The following is a 23,281-nucleotide window of genomic DNA, read 5'->3' on the forward strand; positions in this document are numbered from 1 at the left end:
TAACTCTGTAAAAACATGCCCAAGACACGATTTCCAAGTGTTAGAGATCACGTATTGCCATTCTTATCGGCCGCGCGTCAGATAAAGGGAAACATCTATTGTTCGGGCTCCAACGTAACATATCTCGGTTTATAGAGATAGACAGCCATGAATTTTTCATGTCGGAGAAAGTTGATGTTTGTTTTGCTGCTCATAGTTTGCGGTTTGCCCGGGCATGTTGCGAAATGAAATATAGGCAAACTTCCCGTAAATCTGGAATCGTTTTTCTGATTTTTCGGCACGCCAAGCTGCTGTTTGTCTAAACTGGAAGTGTAAAACTGTATTATGGTTGTTCAGCGAGAAATGCTAGTGGAATATAATGCAGCACAGTACAGTTTGCTATATAGTATATTGCTATAAGTGCTTTACATAAATTGTTTATGGTTTTTTTGTATAGCCAACTCTAGTTAATATAAATGTTGTTTAATGTTCTATGTGAGTGTTGAAGTACAGAATATAACTGATTTGATATTTTTGGCGATTTTTAGTGTAAGCATTTTTCATTATATGAAATAAACACAAGACTCTGTGGCCATAAATACCCACCAGAAGTTTGATATTGAATTGACTATGTATCCTACACTACATACTTTATTGATTTGCTCTAATAAAACAATAACTGCCTTCCATACCCGGCAAAACCATTTGGCATCATTTTTAGCTGGACAAGAACAATAAATCCAAATAAAATATCGCTTAAATATGCTAAGAGCCGCTTGGTGGCTCAGTCGATGTATCGACGGTTTGGGTTTATAGGCCTCTCAAAACATAACAATATGCGAAGCTATATGTTAAACTTTTAACGGCCAAATTTCAGTCACGATGATGTTTGGTCATCATAAACTCTCAGCAATATATATGTTGTTGATAAAACTGATAACTTAAAAGCATGGAGCACGCTATACAGACCATGCAGCGACGACAGAGTAGACAAATGGCGTTGGAAGAAGCACTTCGAATCGGGGTAAGCTATTTGAGTTTAATTTAGGCTATTTCATTTGAATCTTTCAGCATTACTTATATTTTAATCATCTTGCGATGTAAAATTCTATTCAATTTCGAGCTACTTTTCCCGAAAACGCTGAAAAACATTCAACGAATTTGAGAAAAATATCTGTTTTGGGACAAACACATCGGTGATACGAATTAATTGAATTTGAATTTTGCCGCTGTAGCTTAAGTTTGTGATTTTGAAGTGTGAAGGTTTGTTTCACAAACTTTTCCTTATTGTATGTACTGTACATGTATTCAACCCCAGGTTCTAGAGGCCAGTCGGCGGCATTCTGTGCACCCAAATGCCCGCAAGGCGATAATTTTGCCCCCAATCAACGCTTCTTACAACACGGAGCGACGACCAACAATCAGCACCCGTGCAAGGGCTAAAAGCATAGCTGTGTTTATGAATGGCTCACAAACTAAAAGGAATAGTACAGAAAATGAAGATAAGTTGCCATTAAAGCTTCCCAAGCTCAACGGTCGGCGTACTTCTGTTGCGGTTAGTCCTTATCTTAGTATGATATGTACATGACATATGAAATTGCTGTGCTTGTGGTTTGTAATGTCCTGAAATTTGATGTAGCGCTGGTAAACATAACATAGTACATGATAGTTAACTAACTCAAAATATGCTGCCCCTATTTCGGATTTAATGGCAGCGATATTTACTGTCTTTATATTGTTTTTGTGTGAAGTGCTTTCAATTCCATCAGAGGAACTGTAATTTTAAGCCACATGTTGACCATTTCGATCAAACTTTTTAAACAAAACAGACTTCTTGCAGTTGGCTGTGAATAAATTTTTACACTGTTAAGCGAAGTCAACGATCACGCCTAAAGTACGGATAATTAAGTTCTTCTATTTACGCAAATACAATTAACAGAAACAAATTTTTATAAGCAGGTACACTTAAATTGTACGGAGTGTTTGAACAGTTTCTTTTGACTAAAAATGCCCGTTGGCAATATTTAAACATAAATTTGTTTACTGCATTGTTACATCATAATGACCGTTTATCAGACGACTGAATATCGAATACAGGCTGAACTGGAGAAAACAACAGCGAAAGCACTGTAGTATTTTGCAGCGTAAACAGCCAAACAGTTCTGGCAACGTTTTATTGCATTGCTAAAGGCAAGTTGCGCTTTGCAGAACGAGGAAGGGCATTGGAATCTTCCTGCAAGGCGTGTTAGTCGACACAACGACAAGATTATTGTGGAACACCTGCGAAGGAGGCTCTTGCGACAACATGAAAGAAGAGTTAGTTTGGCGTTTGAAGGTAATTTCTTGTTGTTTTTTTGTTCCACTTTGGACTTGTTTCTGTCAGTGTTTTCCGTGTAACTTTATTTGAAATATTGTGTAGAAGATGAGACAATATATGAAGCTACATTTGGTAGCTGTTTATATGGCTAGTTACCGATTGCTAGCCTATTATAGGCTTCTGGCCTTTATAACTTTGAACGCTTGTAACAGGAATTGGATAAAGTCTAGCCTTCTGAATAAGTTTTGTAGCTGACATTTGACTGTTTGCATCTTCAAGGCGGATAAAAGTCATGTTATAAATGTGCTATGTAATATGCAAACGTTAATTTATGCCAGCCAAATAGGTTTTCCTAATGAGACCTGTTGGTACAAAATGGGAAAACTGCATTTTACATAGCACATAGACTGCATTTACCAAAATGCCATTCTCAAGTGTAATAAGGTGGATAACTAATCCAGCCAGTTAATTAACATCTCTAGTTGTATATTAGGCTTGCCCAAGTAGGCTATTATTACAAGTTTGTACATACCGTTTGAACTCTCTTTGGTTTGTGCCGTACTGTACTTGCTTTAATGTTTATTATGGAATATCCGACATGGTAATATTACGGTTCTATCATTTTAAGTGCGGCTAAATTAGTGTAGTGCTATTTGCCAGTGTAAAAAAACATTTGTTACCCACGAAAAATAGTTAAGCAGGAGAGCCAACACGCTAAAAACTAAATATAGTTGCAAGTTAATATATTTTGCGGTAGAACGCACCCCCCTTTAAAGTTCAAATGTCAAACCTCTGAACGCTACTTGAAACTAGCACAGTGCAGAAAAACATTGAATTACACGGATAATAACTGTTCGCGGGCCACCAGCTCTTTCATTAGCTTTTAGACAACCAAGAGCTCTACAATACCACTCAAGTGCCTGTAACGATTGCCCCGTTTACATATATTCTGGCCAGCAGGGAATGCATCAACATTAGAAAATCGATTTATCTCAATAAGCTTATAACGACTCGTGTGGCCCGTAGGTGAAGTGGTATTTATGGCATACGTCAAATACATTTGTATCGGTCATGTTGAATAAGGGTAACCGATATGGTATCAAATCATCTAAACAACAACAACGTACAAATTATTACTTTTTACTGTTTAATGTTTTTGCAATCTTACAAGTGGAACATTTGGATAATTATGTTTTTCCGAAATCTGTTTCTTATCAATAACTATAGGTTATTAAGTTATTTATTGCGCACCACTCCTTTTTTGATACGCGTTGACCCATTACACATGTTTGGTCATGAAAAATAAAATTTTTGGTTGCAAAATAAATTTGATAATTCTGTAAATCCCCAGAAAAACAAGAACCACTACAATGTGACTAGATAAAGCATACTGGCTTATTTGTATATTTCGTTCCGAAAATAGCCTATGTCTACCAAAACGAAACGCGCACATAAAATCAAACCAAATACCAACCACTGAAAACGAAACGATATATCATCACTGGAACAGTCAATAGTCGTTGAACTTGTGTTTGATTTCACTTACAATATGTTGACTTGGTCCCATCGAATTCCAGAGGCGAGGATATTGCGGTTGCTCTTTAAACAGGAGCCGGAAAATGATATTGTACCGCTGGGATTTCCATTTCTCCCCATAACCGAATAGACCAGATCGAATATCATTTTAAATGAAAAACTGGGCTGGATGAAGTAAATACTGATTTCGGCAAAATCTTAGCCTTGGACGTAGTGCTATGGTTCTTTACTTTTTTGGTACTCCTACCCCCTTGAGTTGTCGCACAACTTTTTTGTATCCCTACTGGTGTATCGATAAAGGTAACCGAATTGTAGTAATTTACATGTGTTGTCGGCCAACAAATGTTTTGACGCTGCAAATTGTCACATTTCTCTGCTGTGAATAAATATAATTCTATAATTCTTATGAACAATGTGCGCAGTGTTCTTTGTTGCTTTAAATATAACCTAGTTACAACCTTCCAATGTTTTGCCATCTTGCAAATAAAAATTGCTCTTTTTAGCGACATAACTCTATAGTTTAATCAAAACATTTGCGTCTCTGTACTTCAAAATACCTTCGTCCAACCCCTGATGTAGCGTTGCCAAACGATCGAACCCAGGTTAAGAACCAATGATTTAAACAAACAATTGCCCTAAACCGCCATCCAAGAACTTTTGTTTAAGCTTTAGGATTATAGTCGTTATTTTGATCACCTTTACATCTCATCCACAGAACAATCCAAAGCGATAGAGGAGGAAGAGAGAAGCATTGACAGTCGAGAGAGTTATGACGAAGAAGCAATTCGAAGTTTGAGGTCTAACAGATCCAGAGGACTTTCCCAATGTACTTTCGTAAGTCACAAACAAATTATGTTATTGCTGATTTTTTAAGCGAAATCTGTGTTGTGTCATCCCTTTGGAAAACAACATAAACATTTCGTTGCAGAGTTTTAGCTCAACGGCGACCTCTCGTGTTGGGGCGTATCAAGACAACGCAGAATCGTTCGTCTCAATCTCGCGTCAACTGAGTAATGTATCTGTCGTGCAGGTAGGTTGTCTTGTAGTTCTATCTTTTTATGTCACCTAAAAGGCGTAGCAACGAATACATTGTATTTTATGCACTTAGCTTTTTTATGGTTGAAGACTGAAGTAGGAACAAAATTGCACGTTAGTTGCATAAAACGTATTAATTTTATTATTCAGACATTTCGAAAACTGTTTGTGATCATCAAAAAAATAATGCATCGTCGCCAAAGTAATAAAATGAATACATTATGTATGTAACTTTTATGCAATTAAGTATGTGTGTACCTAAGTTTTTACAGTTTGTTTTTGTGTTTTATTACCTTCAATTATCTTTTAAATGAAACTTGTTTGTCTTTGTTGAACTAACTTTTATTATTTTGTGCTGTTGTAAAATCGTTGACTGTGTTATTTCGCTTACTTGTAACATTTATTGTAACTTTAGAACGCCGAGTCATAAATGTAATAAACAGTTCAAACTCGCACGACTGTTAAAAACAACTTTTTTCAACTTTTTTTAGGAAGAAAAACCCGAAGAACCAAAACCTCCTCCCCCAACTTCTCCGCCCGCTAAAGTATTCGGGAAACCCCCTCTGACTTCACGCCCTTCGATCTGCATCAGCAGCGATACAGGCTTCACTGATTGGATCGATGTCGAAGTGTCGGATGACCGGAAGGCAAAAAGCCCGTGCTTAGCTGATTCCACCGCGGGTTCGGTGTTTCAGCAAAGCTGGAGCGAATCTGAACGCAGTGTACAAATGCTGATGCAACAAGCAAGACGCAGGTGACGTCACAATTTCACGTCATTGTGTCATTATGGCCATATGACTCAGCGTTTCTGGAAGTAACCTACAGGCATCTGTTATTTTATTTGATGTCAGATGTGACTGAATGAATGTAAATATATAATACAGACGAATCCGGTTAATTGCATATTACATTTGCATGGATAGGGGTCACAACCGAATTTGTTAATGTCTGGTTAATCGCACAATTCGGTTAGTTGCATAACGAAGCTTGGCAAATTGGGTATGTGATTGTCTGTATAATGTGGAGAAGAATACAAATTCGTCTGTATTATAATGTGGACACGGATTTATATTGCTGAGCGATGCTTCTTTACAAAATACGATTGTTCGAACATATGCAGGTTTTTTTTTTAAGGTTTGGTTTGGGAGACCGCTAAGTAGTTTTAAGAGACCGCAAGTGTTTCATTTAAATACCAAAAAATAGCCATATTTGCTTAAACGAATTATTTATTAGGCTACTGGCAAATTTTGGGAAACCGCTGGAGAAATTTGGGGGACCGTTTCGGTCCCCCAAAACACCTTAAAAAAACACTGAACATATGTGTAGTTTTTTAATCTTGCCAATGAAGCCATAAACAGTCCTTCCCAAAGCCTATCGTAATTCTGCGAAATATGCTAAAGTATGCTGGTTTAGCTTCAACATTGGACAAAAAAATATCGTAGAAAATAGTGCGAAGAAACCAACATAAAAATCTTTAAAAGCTGGGGAACCACTGCTGTTACTCATTCCAGTCTTAACACATTTAAATACATCCTATACATCCTATATATAAATAATGTGCTACAGTTAGAGATACAAAATATGGTACAGTTTGTTTTCATTTCTGAAACAAGGTCCAGCTGATGCTGCCAGGCATAACATAATATATTAAAAAATATGCAGCTCTTCCAGCAATTTATGGGACGTCGAAACGTCGGCTTGTTGTAATAAAATCTACTGGAAGAGCCATATATTTCTTAAGGTCCAGTCTTATACATGTCTGACTGGTTAAGTATATTTTGCAGTCATGTACAGCCCCAAAGAGATTTGTACATTTACGGTCCGATTGTATATTTAACAGATCTCAGTTGACAGAGATACCCGAAATAAAGTCACAAACAAGTATTGTTAGACAACAATCGATGGCAGCTCTCTCAGCCGATGGCAGACGTTCCTTATCTCCGGCTTATCAAGATTCAGACGCTTCTGACAAAAAGGTTTTTGAACCACAGAAAACATCAAAACCAGATCCTGACTTACCGATAGGTACTTAAATCAATGTGAAGGCATGGCGCCGTTTTCAAGGGCCTTGCGTTAAGTCCAAGAGCTCAAGTTATGTTAGTGACTCTGCACGTTAAAGGTGGCCAAAAGCCATTAAAGTAGGAAATGAATAATCTTTGCCCTGTTGGCCACATCAAGGCTACAGCGGTGTCTGAAGGAAAAATAGGCAGTCTAGTACGTTACAAGTGGTACAACATTTTTGCTTGGTCTTTCCAAGCATGCGACGCTAGAGTTGTAAGTCGGGCCAGGTTCGGGCTTTGGTTTCGTAAAAAAACGGGCTCGATTCGGGCCTGAATTTACACTTTGTACCTTAAATTTTTTTAAATAAATTTAGCGAGCTAAGTAGCTAGTTGCTGGTCCTGAACTAATGTCAAAAACGCCTTGTTTAAAACCAATTGTCTAATGTGCTGGTTGTCTTGGTTTTTCTGAGGCTTTAATGCATACGCCTGCCAATCACACTTTCGGGCCTATACGGGCTTTCCAAAAACGATTCGGGTTCGGGTCGTGTTCGGGCTCCAGTTTCAGGCCCGTTTCCCGTTTACCACTCTGTGCGACGCATAAACAAAGTTTTTCCATGGCACACTGTGCAGGTCAACCACACAGAAGTTAGCAAAAGAAAGTTAATTTGCAACTTTATTGTGGACGGTAAGACTAATTTTTTGTTACAAAATATAAAAAAATAGCTTTCAAACGCTGTCATGCACGCTGGCATTTCATTATCAAGTCCTGAAACACTAGAAATGCACTTTTAAAATAGCTTACATTTCGCAGCACAATTAAAAATTTCTCGTCATTCAGCTTGAAAATCACTGCTTTATATGTTTGTAGGCGAGGTTACTCTATTTTCTGATTGGTTGTCACCCGAGTCCATCTCAGCTACGCAATCGCGCCGCGAGAGCTTCATGTCTGACGTCACAACTCTTCCAGATGACGTCACAAACCCGTCATTGTCACGTCAGAACACTGCTTACATCACTGACGCCTCGACCATTCCCACTCCAAGCCCCGTTGCTGGGGAAACTGACGCGTAAGTGTAACGTCACAAAGCTCTTTATTCGGACAAAATTAACGGAACTATTAAACAAATTAGGTCTTGCAAACTTATTTTATTGCTTATTCAAATAGAAACATAAACAGATCATTAATAAACATAATTGTGGAACACACACATATCAGTAGACATATAAACACATTTCGAATAAAGAACCAAGTCAACCACAATGAACACTGACTAATCTGAAACATCTTGGCAAACTGCCACATGGCAAAATCAATCAAGCATAAATAGGCATAAAATAAAATCACTAATGCATACAACTAAAGGATTAGCAACTTTAAGGGTACACATAATGTATTCTAACAGGTCTAATGTCCAACCAACAAACGCCAACATTTCTCCTGAAGAGCTACACGCGTTGTTAGTGGCTGTATACAATGGTGACGTAACTGGACATGTTCCCTCGCTACAGCGAAAGGTAAAATAAAGTTGTTTCCATTCTACAAGAAACCAACAAGCCAGTGCATTTGTATAAAACATGACGTTTCGGCAGCAACTTGTTTGTTTATGGTTAGAATTTTTAAAACCATGAATTGTGTACCTATGTTTCAATTTTCCTTTAACATTTTCTCCAATTAAATTTCACTACTCTTCGAAGGTTATCATCTACCTTAGCTCGGCGTGTCTGGACTCGATCGTCGAACGCAACGCCATTCACGACACTCTGACGTCACGATTACGTCACTTCTGTCGTGAGCGGAGTCTGACGTTGGAGATAATTGACGTAAACAACTTTCCCACTGAGCTGTGTGATTCTCCTCTAGCTGCGGAAACAAGTCGATTTTTTGTGGATTCCAGTCATACACTTGCAAATCTTAGAAAGTCGTTGATCAGAAAAGCTGAAACGCAGGGTATAGGAACAAAATTTATGGTAAGTTGGTAAAATTCGGCCCAAAGCCGCCATTTTTTACAGTAACTCATAGTATATAAGTTCAATGCTTTTTTCTCGAATGATTTTCATACTCATAAAGCACAAGTAGCTTACTGCTTAAACGTAATAATGATGTAATAAGTTAGGTACCGTATAACGCAGTGGTTCCCAACCTTTTTTGTTACATTCCTCCCTGCGCCCATTTTCGAACTATTCATTTCTCCCCATAAGAACTGAATGCGAAATTTGCTCTTGTTTGCGCTCTGAAAGTAGTTGTATACGTGGCGCAGTTCGTGACAGAGTAACGTGGCGCACTTATGCTACAGCTGAGTTCTACACAAGACAATGATATGTAGCCAAGAATCTAGTTTCATTACACATACTGGTTATTAACTGTAAACTGTTCAGTTTTTAAGAAACTAAGCAACAGCTAGATTGTAAAAAAACAAAAAATGTTAAAAGAATGGACTTTGTTACGACAACAATCGATTAATTTAAGCGTCTGAAACTTAGCATGCGCCCGTATGTACAAGCAGACCTTATAATTAGGGACGTCTATTTTAGAATCCTTTACAACCGGTTCCAAATGTGAACTACATACAAATTATGATGGACATCCCCAGTGTTTTTTTAAGGTGTTTTCAAATTTCTCTAGCGGTTTCACAAAATTTGCCAGTAGCCTAATAAATAATCCGTTTAAGCAAATATGGCTATTTTTTGGTATTTAAATGAAACACTTGCGGTCTCTTAAAACTACTTAGCGGTCACCCAAACCAAACCTTAAAAAAAACCCTGGACATCCCTAATGTATATGCAAAAATATTCTGAAACATTTCCAACATAAAAAATGTTTTTTACTGTTTTTATGAAATTCCTCCCCTGAACTCATAAAATTCCTCCCTATGGAGGAATTCCTCCCCGGTTGGGAACCACTGGTATAACGTAATATAAAACAAAAACACGCTTTTAGTTCTGTTAGTCCAGCATATATATTATCAAATTGCTGAATAGGCCCTTTTGTAGTGCTTCTAAGTCAATTTCGAGAAATACTCAAGTAATTTTGACTGCTACGTGTAAATTGAGGCCTAAACCAGATCTGAAACCGTTTTCGAAATAAAGCTCGAATTAGGCCCGAAAGTTGTTAAAACACGGCCCAAATGATACTGAGTCTGTGGCCGGAAAAGGCCAGGCCTGACGTAAAACACTGTAAGTTACAAACAATATTTCTAAACTCAAATTTATCCCACTTAACGTACACCAAAAACCTGCATGCTGCATTTTTTTACCCATTTAGTGCTTTTTGACTGATGGAAAAGTCCAGCAACCCCAAATACCCGCAACAATTGAATCCCAAATTTACGACATCGTCACTGGAGCTATTGACGATGAGACTAACGAGCTGGAATTGCAGATACTTCAGATCAGAAGAAGTTGTGCCGCAGCTGTTCAAGAGAATTCCGACGACCAAACAAGTAAAAATCAGAAATAATAATTCTCGCTCGTTGAATACCTAGATTTCAACACTCAGAATTTGCTGTAGACGAGAGTGGGGATGTATCAAAGTGTTAAACCAACGTATTTAGTCCCATATAACCACTTGATACAAAACTTGGCCACTTGATACAAAACTTTTTTTCTGGCTAAGCTACTGTACATTTTATAACCTGCTGACTACTATGAAAAAATGTTTACAAAATGTAGCGTCTTTTATATGGTTTATTAAAACATTTGTCCTGTCTTAAAAGCACAATCCTTTGGTATAATATTGGCAAATAATTAAAAATTTCACTAATTAAAGTTCTGTAAAAAGATGATACAAAACGTTAAAACTGCAGCCTCTGTTCAAATTTGCTAACCAACAAACAGAAGAAAATTGCTCTCTAGACACTGAAGGTGCTTTTTAGCGAAATTAATTTGTTTTTACAACACTGTCAACACTGATTTCAGTCTGGAAATAAACATTTCCCGAACTTGTGACAGAAGAAAAAGATTTTTACTGAAACAGAAGAAAAGATTATTTTTATATCAAACAAAAAACAAACAAAACTTAATATTATACCAAACGTTGTTTTGTCAGGTTCCACCGTGTCAAGCCAAGTAAATGAACAGCTTGTAACATCAAGCAATGCTTCTGAATCGAAACCAAACTCAGATACAAGGACACCGTCTTCACCATCCAGTAAGTGTTTAATCTTATCAGTTCTAGTTGCAATGTGTGTACTACGCACAGTTTCCAAAAACAGATGAGTTGAGTTTATTTCGCTTGGTGAAAGAAAACATAGCGACACAATTGCACTAAAACAATCACCAATATGAAAATGGCTGCTCAAGGTGGAAACGTTATGGAGCGCAAAATAATAGCGGGCGCAATGAGTGGATAATGGAACGCGCTGCAGCTACAACGTGTTATAAAGCGTTATGTGACAGCGAATCACAAGAAAGTGAGTGAGTAAACTCGATTGGAGTCAGAGTCAGAGTCAGAGTCAAAATCAGAGTTCAAGTCAATGTCAAATTTAGAGTAAAATTCAGGGTCGGAGTCGTAGGGGTCCGTAGGTTGATGAATGCCCATACCGGCTCATAACACGAACAGTGTTTAACAACCCATGGTTGAAGGCGTCGTGACAAAGGACGGTTAAAGAAATGACCGTTACATTGGTGTACTGCTTAGATAAACTAAAAATGTACACTGTATGTGTGTTCCAATCTTTAAAACTTGGATGTCAATTTAGATCAAAGTCGTTCGGACGGGACTGTTGAAACTTCCGCCAATCTAGAAGGTCAAATGACTGCGCTACGTGAAAAGTTACGTCGTGTCCAGGAAAAGAAAAACCTGCTTCTTTGTTGGTATCACTTAGATGAAAATGCTAAACCGCCTGTGTACAGTCTCAAATCCATTAGGTTGGTATTTTATGATATAATGTTGTGTCATTTTATAAATATATCTTTTAAAAGCAATTTTGGATTTAGACTGTATGGAAGAACCAATTTGCGTAATTTAGGGTTTGTTTCATTTTTTTTCTCGGCGGGCAACGCTTAAACGCGCTCACAATGAATCTGCTGCCTGTTTTATTGCAAGTCTGTTAAATCATTTAATTTTTGTTTTTTTCCGACTCAGGTAGTTGGGGTCTTCAATTTAGTTCAACATTTGGGGGCCACTAGGTTGGAGGAATGGCTCTTAAGTCTCTTGCTCAGGAAAATACGAGCGACCGAGAAAGGGCTTGTAAACACAACGCGGTTGCGCTTACCACTCAGCCATATTGGCGGTGTTGTCAAAAAACATACTTTTTGTTTGGGGGTCTTTGATACATCGTTAAATAGAGCAGTCTAATCCAAACTTTGGGCAGTTTTTCTTAGATTTTAAAACCGATTTTAAACACGAAATTTAGAAATACTAATTTCCAAAACACAAAATGTAGTATGTTTATTATCCATATTTCCAGGTAGTTTTAATCCTATTTGTCAACTAAGTAACCAAACCAATTTTGCAACCAATCAGATCACAATACAAAACCTACGCTTCCGTTATATCAACCAATCAGAGGACAGAACAGGAAAAGATAAGAAGAGAGCAGCAGTTATGGATGCAAGTCAAGAAAAGGATTCTCAATATTCTGGATTATTATTCTAACGCGGATCTAATCGGAGATCAGCAACCTGAACAACACGACAGCATTGTTAAATGGAGAAACACGTTTTTTCTTCCAAGTAATTAGAGCATTGTAATATGAAAAAAATGGTTAAAAGTTTTGGGTTCGTTGCGTTTACCATCAGCGATACATTTTTTTGCTTGTATTTGGAAAATTGTGTGGCGTTATCATTTAATCCTTGTTTAAACGGTTCCACTTAATCGCAAGGCGGGTAATCGCAACTTAATTTTTGATGCATACACTTAGATAACGGATAACCTGATACTACAGCCAAGGGGGTTTGGACCGGCGCGCCAAATGCAGCCCATTTAATTAGGTTGTGGCCTGCTATACTGTTTGGTGACCGGCCGCAACTGCTTGGTGACCGGTTGATTCGGTATAACGCCTGCAATATGCCTGGCGTACTATGATTCATATTTGAGTGTGCCATGATCACTGTACTGCAAGGACGCTTCAGGGCTGATCCAAGTTATGTATGTATGTTCATCTTAGCAATATAATGTTTTTGACAAGCCAAAAAGTAAGTGTGTTATATGATGGTGTGACCTTGGACAACTTGTGTTATATGATGGTGTGGCCCACGGCCAAATCATGTCAATTGTATTTGGCTCATCTACGATAAAGTTAACTAACCTTACCTCATTATTAAAGATATGTTTTGTTTAATCATGGAAAGAATAATTGTTCTTTGAGCAAATAATAAACTGATCAACAAAATTTGAGCTCTTCCCGCAGTCTTTATTAAAGTATGCCAACGTTTCGATGTCTCATACGAGACACCTTCATCAGGGTAATGACATAAACTGCAAACACAACTTATTATAAAGCGAAAAGGGCGGCGAAACACACAAAAAATGGAATAAACTGATCATTTTACATTAAAATCTTATTTTTGCAGCGGTGGTTGAAGAGTCGCGTTTAATTCTCTCCCGAGCAAACATACACGCCAGCGAATCTTGTTTTTGGTTTCGACGTCATATTGCAGACCTCAGCGAACTGCATGCCGACGAAAATTCAAGAAACTTTCTTCCAATTAATCCAACCAACAACTCAATCGACCAATTGCACCTGAACACAATCAGCGACTTCAAAAACGATCTTGTTGAACAGGTTAGAATTGTAAAGCTGATTTTTACAGTGATTGAAATTACAAGGTTTTAATGAATAACATATAAAAATTAAAGACATACTACAACTTATTATTGTATTGTTAAAAAAGTCTTTGATTATAATATGAAACGGCCTTAAAATATAAAACATATTATAATAAGAATAACAAACGAATGGGTAACTTATCATGAATTGGTTCGTTATTTTATTTGTATTTAAGTAAAAATCACAACTTTTTCGTGACCCGTAAAAAATAAAAATAAACTTCGGTTAATTCGGACCCGTTTGGACTCAAAAAAATCTCGGATTAGGCGCAGATTCGGATTAACTGATGTCGATTATTTGAAGCCTAATCATTTGTATCGTGAGTTTTGCCAAAGTGGGCGAAGATCTGGATTAACCGAATCCGGTTTAACCGAGGTTTACTGTATAAAATAAACAACAGTAAAAAAATGAAAAAAATTTTTTAGGTCGGTTACACCAATAACCGGGACTACCCCCTTACATGGAAACAAGTGAAACTAGCGTACACGTCACGCAATTCCAATGACGTCAGAAACAGTGACGCACGTGCCTGGTCGTCATACCTCGATCGCCTGCGCTTAGACTTCTATAACGTTTGTACAATGCAGATCAGCAATGCATTGGAGCAACGACGAATGACTGTAAAGGTTGGATGATGTGACTGTGATTAGGTTGTTTTTCTTATGTTGACTTTACCGTGGTTGTAGGATAGGGATTTTGCATTGGAGGAAGCTGCCGACCATACGAAGTTTGCCACCGACCTTGCTGCTGATTTCTATGGCAGAGATGACGTCATTAAGGTTATGCGCTCATATCTTCGTTCTTCGAAGAACAGGTATTGTTGTACTGTATAGATTTGACATCAAAATTTTTATGTGACAGTCATTGTTTACTTGGGTTAGTATTGGTGTTGCCCTATATTGCTGCGAGGTGCCTGTGTCTAATACTTTGCCTATTAGAAACATACAGGGCTGCATATGTTAATCGTTATTTTCTATTTGAATAAGAACTTATCATGCATTTAAATTCAGCAAAATTGAGATTCTTGATACTTTGCTGAATAGGAAACCTGGACTAACTAAAAAACAACTTAATTGAAAGCTTTATATGTACTTTTTATCTGTTCCAAAACTTGATGTGTTTTTATTTGATGTGTTTACGCATATGTAGAAAGCCTCTTGTTGTCTATGGCGAATGTGGAGTGGGCAAATCCTCTATCTTAGCGCGTGCTATGATACTTGCAAATTCCTGGATGACCTTGCCAAGCCACACTGACGGTCACCTGTCTTGCAGAGTGCTTTTTAGGTGATTATGCAAAAACAGTTTTTTTTACTAAGTCAAGGATGTGCAATTTCTTTCACTTTAGGGCAAAATGTAATTGACAAAATTGGAAAACTTTATACAGCATAAGTTGGCTTTCATTTGTTGCGTACCAAAGTTTCGCTAGCGATTCGAACTGTTCTGTAGTGATTAGGTCGCAGAAAAATAGAACTGGATGCATTGATCTGCTCAAAAACAACAAAAAAAGAGTTGTACTCTATTGCTTGCACTGCATTATAATAGCTTAGCGGACGACACTGTACCTAAAATCTAAAAGTCCCCGCGGGCCGCACAAGCTTAACCGGTAAATTACGAATTTTTTGGTATTTGTTTAGGAGTATTGGCGTAACTGGTGATTCAGCCCAGCCGAGAACCCTTCTGTCCGGCATTTGTACTCAGTTGCGACACATAGTGGACACAATTCAATTTGAATTAAATCCACAAAGCAGCGACAAAGAGCTTCCCCACCAAAGCACTCAGAAACACAAATCCAAAAAGTCCACGGACATAGATTTTCGGTCTTTGTCGGTTAAGTTTGCCAATTTGTTAAAGAAATGCGGAACGAAGTCGCGGCCATTGTTTGTGTTTTTGGATAATTTGGACGCAATTTCAAACCAACATGACGCAAAAAAGTTAAAATGGCTCCCAGATCGGCTGCCGAAGTTTGTTAAGCTGATTGTGTCCATGAATGGTAACCTAACTTTAAACACAAACGAAAAGAGTACCAACAACGACTGCTTCGAGGCTATGTGTGCGCACAACACTATTGACAGTGACGACAAAGAAGTGCTTGTAAATTTTGTTCTTGTGCCCCCTCTGGCGGCCAAAAAGCAGCCTCAACAAATTTTAGAAGCTAAACCGGCGTGCGACGTTCTAACCGATGTTGAAAAACTGCTTCAAATTTCTATGAAAAAATATAACCGTACCCTGACCAACCAGCAACAAACTATAATAATTGAAAAATGTCAGGAGTGTACCCGTCCGCTAGCTGTCGCAATTTGCGCATCAATCGGTAGCAAGTGGACATCCAATGAGCGCAAGGAAGTATGCGAATCACAGCTACCACACAAAGGTATCTGTATTGAGGAGTTTGTCCACTGCCTATTTCGAAACTACGAAGATCTGCACGGGCGTCCCCTAGTGGCGGCCTGCGCGTGCTTTCTGACGTCATCGTTGCACGGTCTGACGTCATCAGACATGCTCTACCTGTTGTCAATCGACCGCAACGTTGGAAAGTGGATTGGTGATCTTTTAGAGCGAAGCAAACCCTTGGATGTGATTAAAAGACGAATGCAGATGAAAGTAAATGTTGTCAAAGGTTTGACCCAGAAAAAGTCTTTAGTCAGTGACAAGGGTTCAAAGCATACGAAGAAGAAATTAGCTTCTGCATTTGAAACTGTGGCTGTCAGAAGAATACCTTCTATTTTGTGGGAGGGTCTGTTGGCCGACATTAGATTCTGCCTCGTCGAGACCTCATCTGATCACGTGACAACACTAAAGTGGAGGCATAGGATTTATGCACGCGTTTGTGCTTTAAGGTTGGTATTGTTTGTTTTATTACCATGTAAAGTTGTAAGCGTTAGAGCAGTTGTTCTTAACCTTTCTGTTACTTTTTTACTTAACAGTTTGAAACGGTTTCATTTCTCCCCACAAAATAGACCCTAAACCGAACATCATTTAAAATTCGGTCTTATATCTTCAAGCCAGATTCCTAAAACTGATTTTTTAACGATACACTAATTAATTAATTCACTATTGAAACTGTTATAATAAGTTCAAAAAATATTGTGTACACTTTTAATGTGGCTAATAACCTGTTCAGTAACTAAGGGGTCATTTTTTAAAGGTCTTAAAATGACTAGGCAAAAAATATAAGCTTGGTCTACGTTCAGGTATATGCCACAACCTGAAAACAAAACCTACTACCACAAACTGATGGCCAGCTACTTCGCTGACAGTGTGGCAACAAATGTCACTGCCGATAAACCGCCTGACACCTGCCAACCTTTATACTGGCATGCGAAACATATTGATGCCATCGCCGTCACAAGTACGTATATTGGTAAATTAAAATTGATAAAAAAAATTAATGTTACGCGCTGGCAAAAACGTATTAGGTCATAAAACTTATTGCAATTATAGTAGATCGTTTTCAAACATTACCTACTATTTTTTCATTACCTATAAATATTTCTTGAAAGCCAATTTGGGATGTTTTGCATATGTACCAGTTTTGTCCAAATGATTCTAAACTTATTATATGTATATTTGCCGCATTAGACTCTTTAGATGGATTACACTGTATTACCCGTAAGATATCTTGAACATATTTGCCTTTTGGTGCTGGTGTATTACAGACAAAACGGAAAGCGAAGACCGAACTGGTACAGGCTCTGCTTCGAGTAGTTTAATCTACAACCTAAGAAGACTGAATGAATCCTTTCATCATTATTTAAAGTGTCGCCCACTTGGTTCTGTAAAAGATGATCTTTTGTGCAACTACGAATGGCTGTTGGCTAAAATAAGGGGCGTGTCGTTTGAGGTAGGTGGGCGTGACAGCAAGTACAAAATGGTTTCTTTACACAGCTTTTATTGAAACCCAGTGAACTTCATTTAATTAACCCAACAGAAAGAAAACAGTACAGAATTTGCGAAAACGAAAAACATATACAAAAGCCATTGCTTTGGTTCCCAAGTAGTTGCTTGACCAGTTTTTTTGGTTTATGTCCAGTTGTGGCATTAAAGTGGTGTGTTAAGTGTGGTGGCTTTTCAACGTGTTACTCCCAACAAACTGGAGTGTGGGCTAAGGTAGCTACATTAGCTCATACGGCCAATCTCTTGTCACCTTCTGGACCAGGGGTCAATACCCCTGATACGCTTGCCAAGGTTGGCACGCGAAGTGCTTTTTCTTGGCACGCCACCGATTTGCGTGTTATATTAAAGTACTAATTTTATCTGGTACATTGCCTGTTTTTTTTATCATCACATTGTCTTAAAATCCCGCGTACATGCACAAAACACTCTTTGCTTTCTGCTTACTGTTAGGGTCACCTGGCACAATTCACTATTACCCACAAAAAACTTGGCACGCGAAGCCAGTACCACATGGAAATAGCAATTAAAATGGCACGCGCCGCTTAAAAGGTTGCCGACCCCTGGTCTGGACCATTTAAGTCGAAACACTGTGGACTGTCTGCAGCTTACTTTATAATAAAAAAAAAACTATAAATTTATACAGGCACTGATGGAGGACTTTTCGGCAACTCTTGCTTTGTACCCAAGTGACAATGACCTTCGTTTGCTGGCAGAGTCTTTATATCTCTCCAAATTCGTTTTACAAAATGACCCAGACCAATTGGCTGCCCAGTTGGTGGGAAGACTTTACTCGATTTTGAAGAAAGACAAACCGTTGGCACGAATGGATCCAAGAAAATATCCCAGCTGCAGGTTGAAACAGTTTTGTTATTTAACGAATCTCCCACAGACAATAAAATGTATAAAAGAAAGATTCTTGCTTCTGATCAGGATAATATTGGATTGTTTCATAAAAACAGATAAAAAGCATAAATTGTTTCTTCTAATAACAGAAATATATATTTCGCCTTATTAAATAGGCATCGTCAGTTTCTGCAAAAAGCAAACATGTAGTGGGCTGTCGATATAAAGTTGTGAGTTTTTGCAGGTTTGCAGGTTTTAGCAAATTTTATTGCTTTGTTCACGTTTTGTAAAAAATTCGCTAATCTCACATAAGAAATGCAACTACAACATATATATTCTTAATCAAGTGATAAAGTTAGAATAATTTCCAATAGTTTCGTTAAGGTGTTTGACACAAATTTTATTCCAGTAAATAAATATCAAGAAAGAGCAAAACTTTAAATGTACTAAACAGAATATGATTTGGTTTAGGATTCGATTAAACTAATCTAGAATAATATCCTATTCTATGTGTCTTTCTCTCGATGCCTAAAATTATAAAAATGCACTGAAAACATTAGATGCGATTTATATATTCTAGAACTGTATTCTAATCTGTGTTCCTGTTCCTAGGTACCTGTTTAAAATTAAGGAAATACACTAGAAAACATTAGATTGGAATAAACTGTTCTAGAATAATAATTTATGCTACATTCCTATCTCTAGATTCCTTTCCTTAAAATTGTGGAAAAACAATAAAAAATATTAGATTCGATTAAACTATTCTAGAACCATGTCATATGCTATATTCCTATCTTTAGTCACATTATAAAAATTAGGAATACACACTACAAAACATTTTATTAAACATAGATATTGTCATCTTTACGCGTTATTCCATTCAAACTAACCTATAAGGCTGATGTCTTGTCACCAGCTGCACTGATGAAGCCTTGTAGGTCGAAACAGTGTGCACTGTCTGTAGCTTATTTAGGACAATTTACTCACTAAAGATTTTATCTGCAACAGGGTGTTGATTGGACAATGTAGAAGATCTTCTATTCCGGTTCTAGTTCCGTCTGGGACATGTTTGGCCGCACCGGGAGAAATCTTGTACGATCCTCATCTCGGTCACCGTGACGTCATTGTTGTCGTTGCCATAACGACGGACGGCCAACGGGCCATTTCGGCGTCGAAAGATGAAACTTTGAAGGTCGATTGGCTGTGTGTTAAGCTCTGTTCTGTAAAACTTTTGAAACATGAAAGATATGAAATAAACAAACTTGGTCGAATAACTGAAACTGTTCATGTTCTTTAGTGTACTGGTACACAATCTCTGGCTTATAAAGAACTTGACCATGTGTGTATAAAATATGTACTGTACATTGTCTTAATTTTTTCCACGTACCTGGCAGGTAAATCTTGTCCCACAGGATTGTTTGTTCTGCTCATTCAGTCCTTTTCCAGCAATGCAAAAAATGGCAACACAATGTGCAACGACTTACATGGTGACATTATAACAGTTCATCATAACATGCAATTCGTTTGGTTAAATCTATGGGAGGCCTTGATAATAAGCCTCTCATTTCTTTATGGCTGTAATGTGTCAACAAAAACTATGAGCACCGTGGCATCTGTTAATAGAATAAAGATTTGTGATGCATTCGGCAACAGCTAAAAACTGCTGTGATTTAGTACTTTGTTGTAAAAAATCGTTTTTTTATGCTGCAGGTGTGGGACCTTTATACGGGGAGGGTAAAAACCACATTCAACGGCGTTTCTCGGCATGTGACGTCACTAGCCGTGTGTATGGGAAACAATTACGTCATAGTGGTGTCTGGACACAACAAGGTAAGTCAAAAACCGAGTTAAAGTGGTATTTTGGTATTTCATTTTGTTGACCAAAGTTTAAATAGAACTTTTACCACACAAATAGTTGTCAAAGTGAATCTGGTTGATCATGTCACAATAAATTTAATTTACCAATTTTGCATGAAACATTTTGTAAGCTTATGTTACACATTGTTGCGTACTATGTTGTATGGCTGAAGCGCATTTAACCTCAAATCCACCAATTGTGCTCTTCACTTTTTTGCTCCATAAAGTTTCCACTATATAAGCTATTGCCACCAGACTTAGTATCAAGTTTTTAGAGCTTATCTGGCAATTGTATTTTGCGTCGTTGTTCTAGTCTTTCACCAAGCGGAACAAAACTCAACTTAAAATCATTGTTTTTTGTTATAAATAGGTTGAGATTCGTTGTCTCCGAACTTTCTCTTGTATTTTATCACTGACTGACCCAAACGAGCGTTTCATTGCTGGGGCTGCAGGCGATGGTCAATCACTTCTTGTGGTTTTATGTGATACGGCTCGAATAATGAAAGTTTGGGACCTGGACAAGTAAGTGATTGTTTTTGTTCTTCGTCCAAAAAGTAAAGTTTAACACATAAGGTTACCAAAATTCGCTGAATGGTCAGCGCAACCGCCTTGTGTTTATAGGATTGTGGGTTTTATTCTGTCTTAGACATTGGGTTGAACTAAATTGAACATACAAATTGCCTGAAATCGAAAAATAAATAGAAAAAGATGATTCAACAAAAAGTCCTGGAAAGACTCCTGTCGTGGGTACGAATCCCACCGCAGGCTAGATTTGTCTAGCCTACGCCTTGTCATATGGTGGTGAATGCTTGGTAACCGACTGATTCGGTATGGCGCCTTTAATAGGCCTGGAGGCCTGGGATTTATATGTGAGTGTGCCGTGATCGCTGGTCTGCATAGACGCTTCAGGGCTGATCCCAGTTATGAATTTACGTTCATCTTACGATTCAACGAACTTGCAATAAAACAGACAGCTCGACGGCGGACTCATTGTGAGCATAACGCATTCATTTTGCCCGCCCACTGATGCAAAAATGTATCAAACAAGCAATATAATGTCTTAGTTGTAAGAATAGCGACAGAAATAGCTAAACATATATGCTTGTTAAGAATTCGGATGCTTCATAAGATTGATATTTCACCTGATCACGTGAGTCTTCGTTCCGACCAATCAGCACTACTAGCTCGTACTTCGCGTGGCAACAACGTGCTTATATCTTATTACTCGAGCGACGAGGCCTACGTTTACAATGTGAAAAGATCCAAGCACCTCAACACAATAAAACTGCAGGTGAAACATAAGTTTGTTACTTCATTGAGTATGAATCTTGAAAGGAATTTACTGTAAGGCTTCTAATTGGTTTAGAAACATATTAGAACATACTTCCCATTAAGGAACTGTTGCAAACGAGCGATTTAAATTTTACACTACCCTTTTGTACATAGTAATCCTAGGTTTATCCGGATCTGCATACAATTCGGACAAAACTTGAGGTACAAATAATTTGAAATGTGATAAGGCTGGAACTAATCGACATCGGTTAATCCGGATCTTCGCCCATTAAGGACAGATTTTTAGGTCTAATCTGGTCCGGATTAACCGAGGTGCACTGTACTTTGCACGAACCGCTTTTGTGTCTGGACAGTTTGTTTTATGCACAGAAAATATACCTGAAAACGTTAGTATCGTTTAATATAAATGCGGTCAGCAAGAAATTTTACCAGCAACTTGACAAAAAGACATCGTTTTCTTGATAAGTTTTCAAAATAACTCATGTTTTCTTAGTCGAACAATGGTTATGCTCTAATCACTCACGTTGAAGTGTCGCGTGAGTACTACGTCATCGCGTGCAAACGCCAGTACATGAGACTGCACGAGATGGTGAACTTTGAACTCTACGATTCGATCAACTTCGGTCACGTGAGGACGATCAGAGCATGCCCAGAGGACTCGGTAAATTAAAAAAAGAAAGAAATTCTCTACGAATGATATGTTAAGATTTTATTGTATGGAGTCGGTGCTAGGTTTTGATCCATAAATCTCACCAAATTTGGACGCTTTACAGCCATGTTAGTGGTCCTATTATTATCGCTGTTTCATACATTGGAGTGCCGTAAAGTGGCTTTACTTGCCAATACGGGCTATGTCTTGTTACCAGCTCCACTCATGAGACCTTATAGGTCAACGGTGTAGAGTTGTAAACAGGCCCAAAGTTGGAGCCCGAACCCGAAAGTACAAGCCCGAAACCCGGCCCGAACTCGAATCGTTTTTTAGAAGCCCGTTGACATTTAGTGCGATCAGGTCCAAAACTGGCTACTTAGCTTGTTACATTTATTCGAAAAATTACTGACACAGAGTGTATAGTCAGGGCCGAATCAAGTCCGTTTTCTTGAAGAAGTCGAAGCTTGTGGCTTGTAAATTAATTATGTGTGTTTTGCTATGAATTTGGTTTTTCATTAGCCACAATTGTTCCTTAATCTAAAAGGTTTCTTTGTGTGAAGTGGTGTTACTTAAAACCAACATAATCGCATTTAATGTGTCTAATGCTCTTTAAGATTGTCGACGTTTTTGTGAATCGACTTGGTTCACACGTGATTGCCCTGTGCAAAGGTCAACTTGGCTCAGAGATCGGTGTGTGGAATGTTGAAACGGGAAAACACCAGCATATGGCGTGTCAAAAATTTCATTCCTTTGCAGGTTAGTTGTGTTTTAAGATTTCTATGTTTCAAAGCTGCTATTTTTTCAACGCTAAAGATTAGGTGATTTAACTGGATTTGAACGTTGCCAACGTATATGAACAACACTATATAATTTGGAAATGTTAGTTTTATGTTAAAATCTGAAAGATTTCTCATTTATAAGACAAATTTGATTCACTGTGAAAGCATCATTAGTGTCTATATGCTTGGATGTGTATAAAGAAAACATTTTCGCTGTATCACGAATTTAAAGTCTAACAGCTGTGCAATGTTTAAGGTTCTTTACTAGATATTCGGCTTCTAAAATTGGCCAAAGTTTTGGTCCAAAAGGTACAGAATTTTTATATTGC

At 37.9% G+C, this 23,281-nt stretch overlaps 1 protein-coding gene across 1 annotated transcript in view; it reads left to right on the plus strand.

Moving 5' to 3' along the window:
- The first annotated feature begins 861 nt into the window (after nt 1-861).
- Nucleotides 862-23,281, plus strand: part of LOC145204886 (uncharacterized) — a 28,185-nt gene continuing 5,765 nt past the window's right edge. Inside the window, exons 1-28 of the mRNA XM_080077496.1 lie at nt 862-1,003; nt 1,298-1,534; nt 2,188-2,314; nt 4,548-4,666; nt 4,761-4,862; nt 5,359-5,621; nt 6,708-6,892; nt 7,736-7,934; nt 8,271-8,382; nt 8,563-8,835; nt 10,130-10,307; nt 10,913-11,014; nt 11,565-11,733; nt 12,332-12,540; nt 13,381-13,592; nt 14,063-14,263; nt 14,324-14,451; nt 14,787-14,921; nt 15,272-16,474; nt 16,829-16,986; nt 17,294-17,478; nt 18,175-18,383; nt 19,383-19,566; nt 20,085-20,204; nt 20,602-20,753; nt 21,342-21,522; nt 22,018-22,185; nt 22,788-22,929. Of these exons, the coding sequence (XP_079933622.1) occupies nt 929-1,003; nt 1,298-1,534; nt 2,188-2,314; nt 4,548-4,666; nt 4,761-4,862; nt 5,359-5,621; nt 6,708-6,892; nt 7,736-7,934; nt 8,271-8,382; nt 8,563-8,835; nt 10,130-10,307; nt 10,913-11,014; nt 11,565-11,733; nt 12,332-12,540; nt 13,381-13,592; nt 14,063-14,263; nt 14,324-14,451; nt 14,787-14,921; nt 15,272-16,474; nt 16,829-16,986; nt 17,294-17,478; nt 18,175-18,383; nt 19,383-19,566; nt 20,085-20,204; nt 20,602-20,753; nt 21,342-21,522; nt 22,018-22,185; nt 22,788-22,929 (5,728 nt within the window). The 5' untranslated portion in view covers nt 862-928. The remainder of the gene's footprint in view (nt 1,004-1,297; nt 1,535-2,187; nt 2,315-4,547; nt 4,667-4,760; nt 4,863-5,358; nt 5,622-6,707; nt 6,893-7,735; nt 7,935-8,270; nt 8,383-8,562; nt 8,836-10,129; nt 10,308-10,912; nt 11,015-11,564; nt 11,734-12,331; nt 12,541-13,380; nt 13,593-14,062; nt 14,264-14,323; nt 14,452-14,786; nt 14,922-15,271; nt 16,475-16,828; nt 16,987-17,293; nt 17,479-18,174; nt 18,384-19,382; nt 19,567-20,084; nt 20,205-20,601; nt 20,754-21,341; nt 21,523-22,017; nt 22,186-22,787; nt 22,930-23,281) is intronic.

The sequence above is a fragment of the Phallusia mammillata genome, chromosome 8 (assembly GCF_965637545.1).
Source record: "Phallusia mammillata chromosome 8, kaPhaMamm4.hap1.1, whole genome shotgun sequence".
Classification (NCBI taxonomy): domain Eukaryota; kingdom Metazoa; phylum Chordata; class Ascidiacea; order Phlebobranchia; family Ascidiidae; genus Phallusia; species Phallusia mammillata.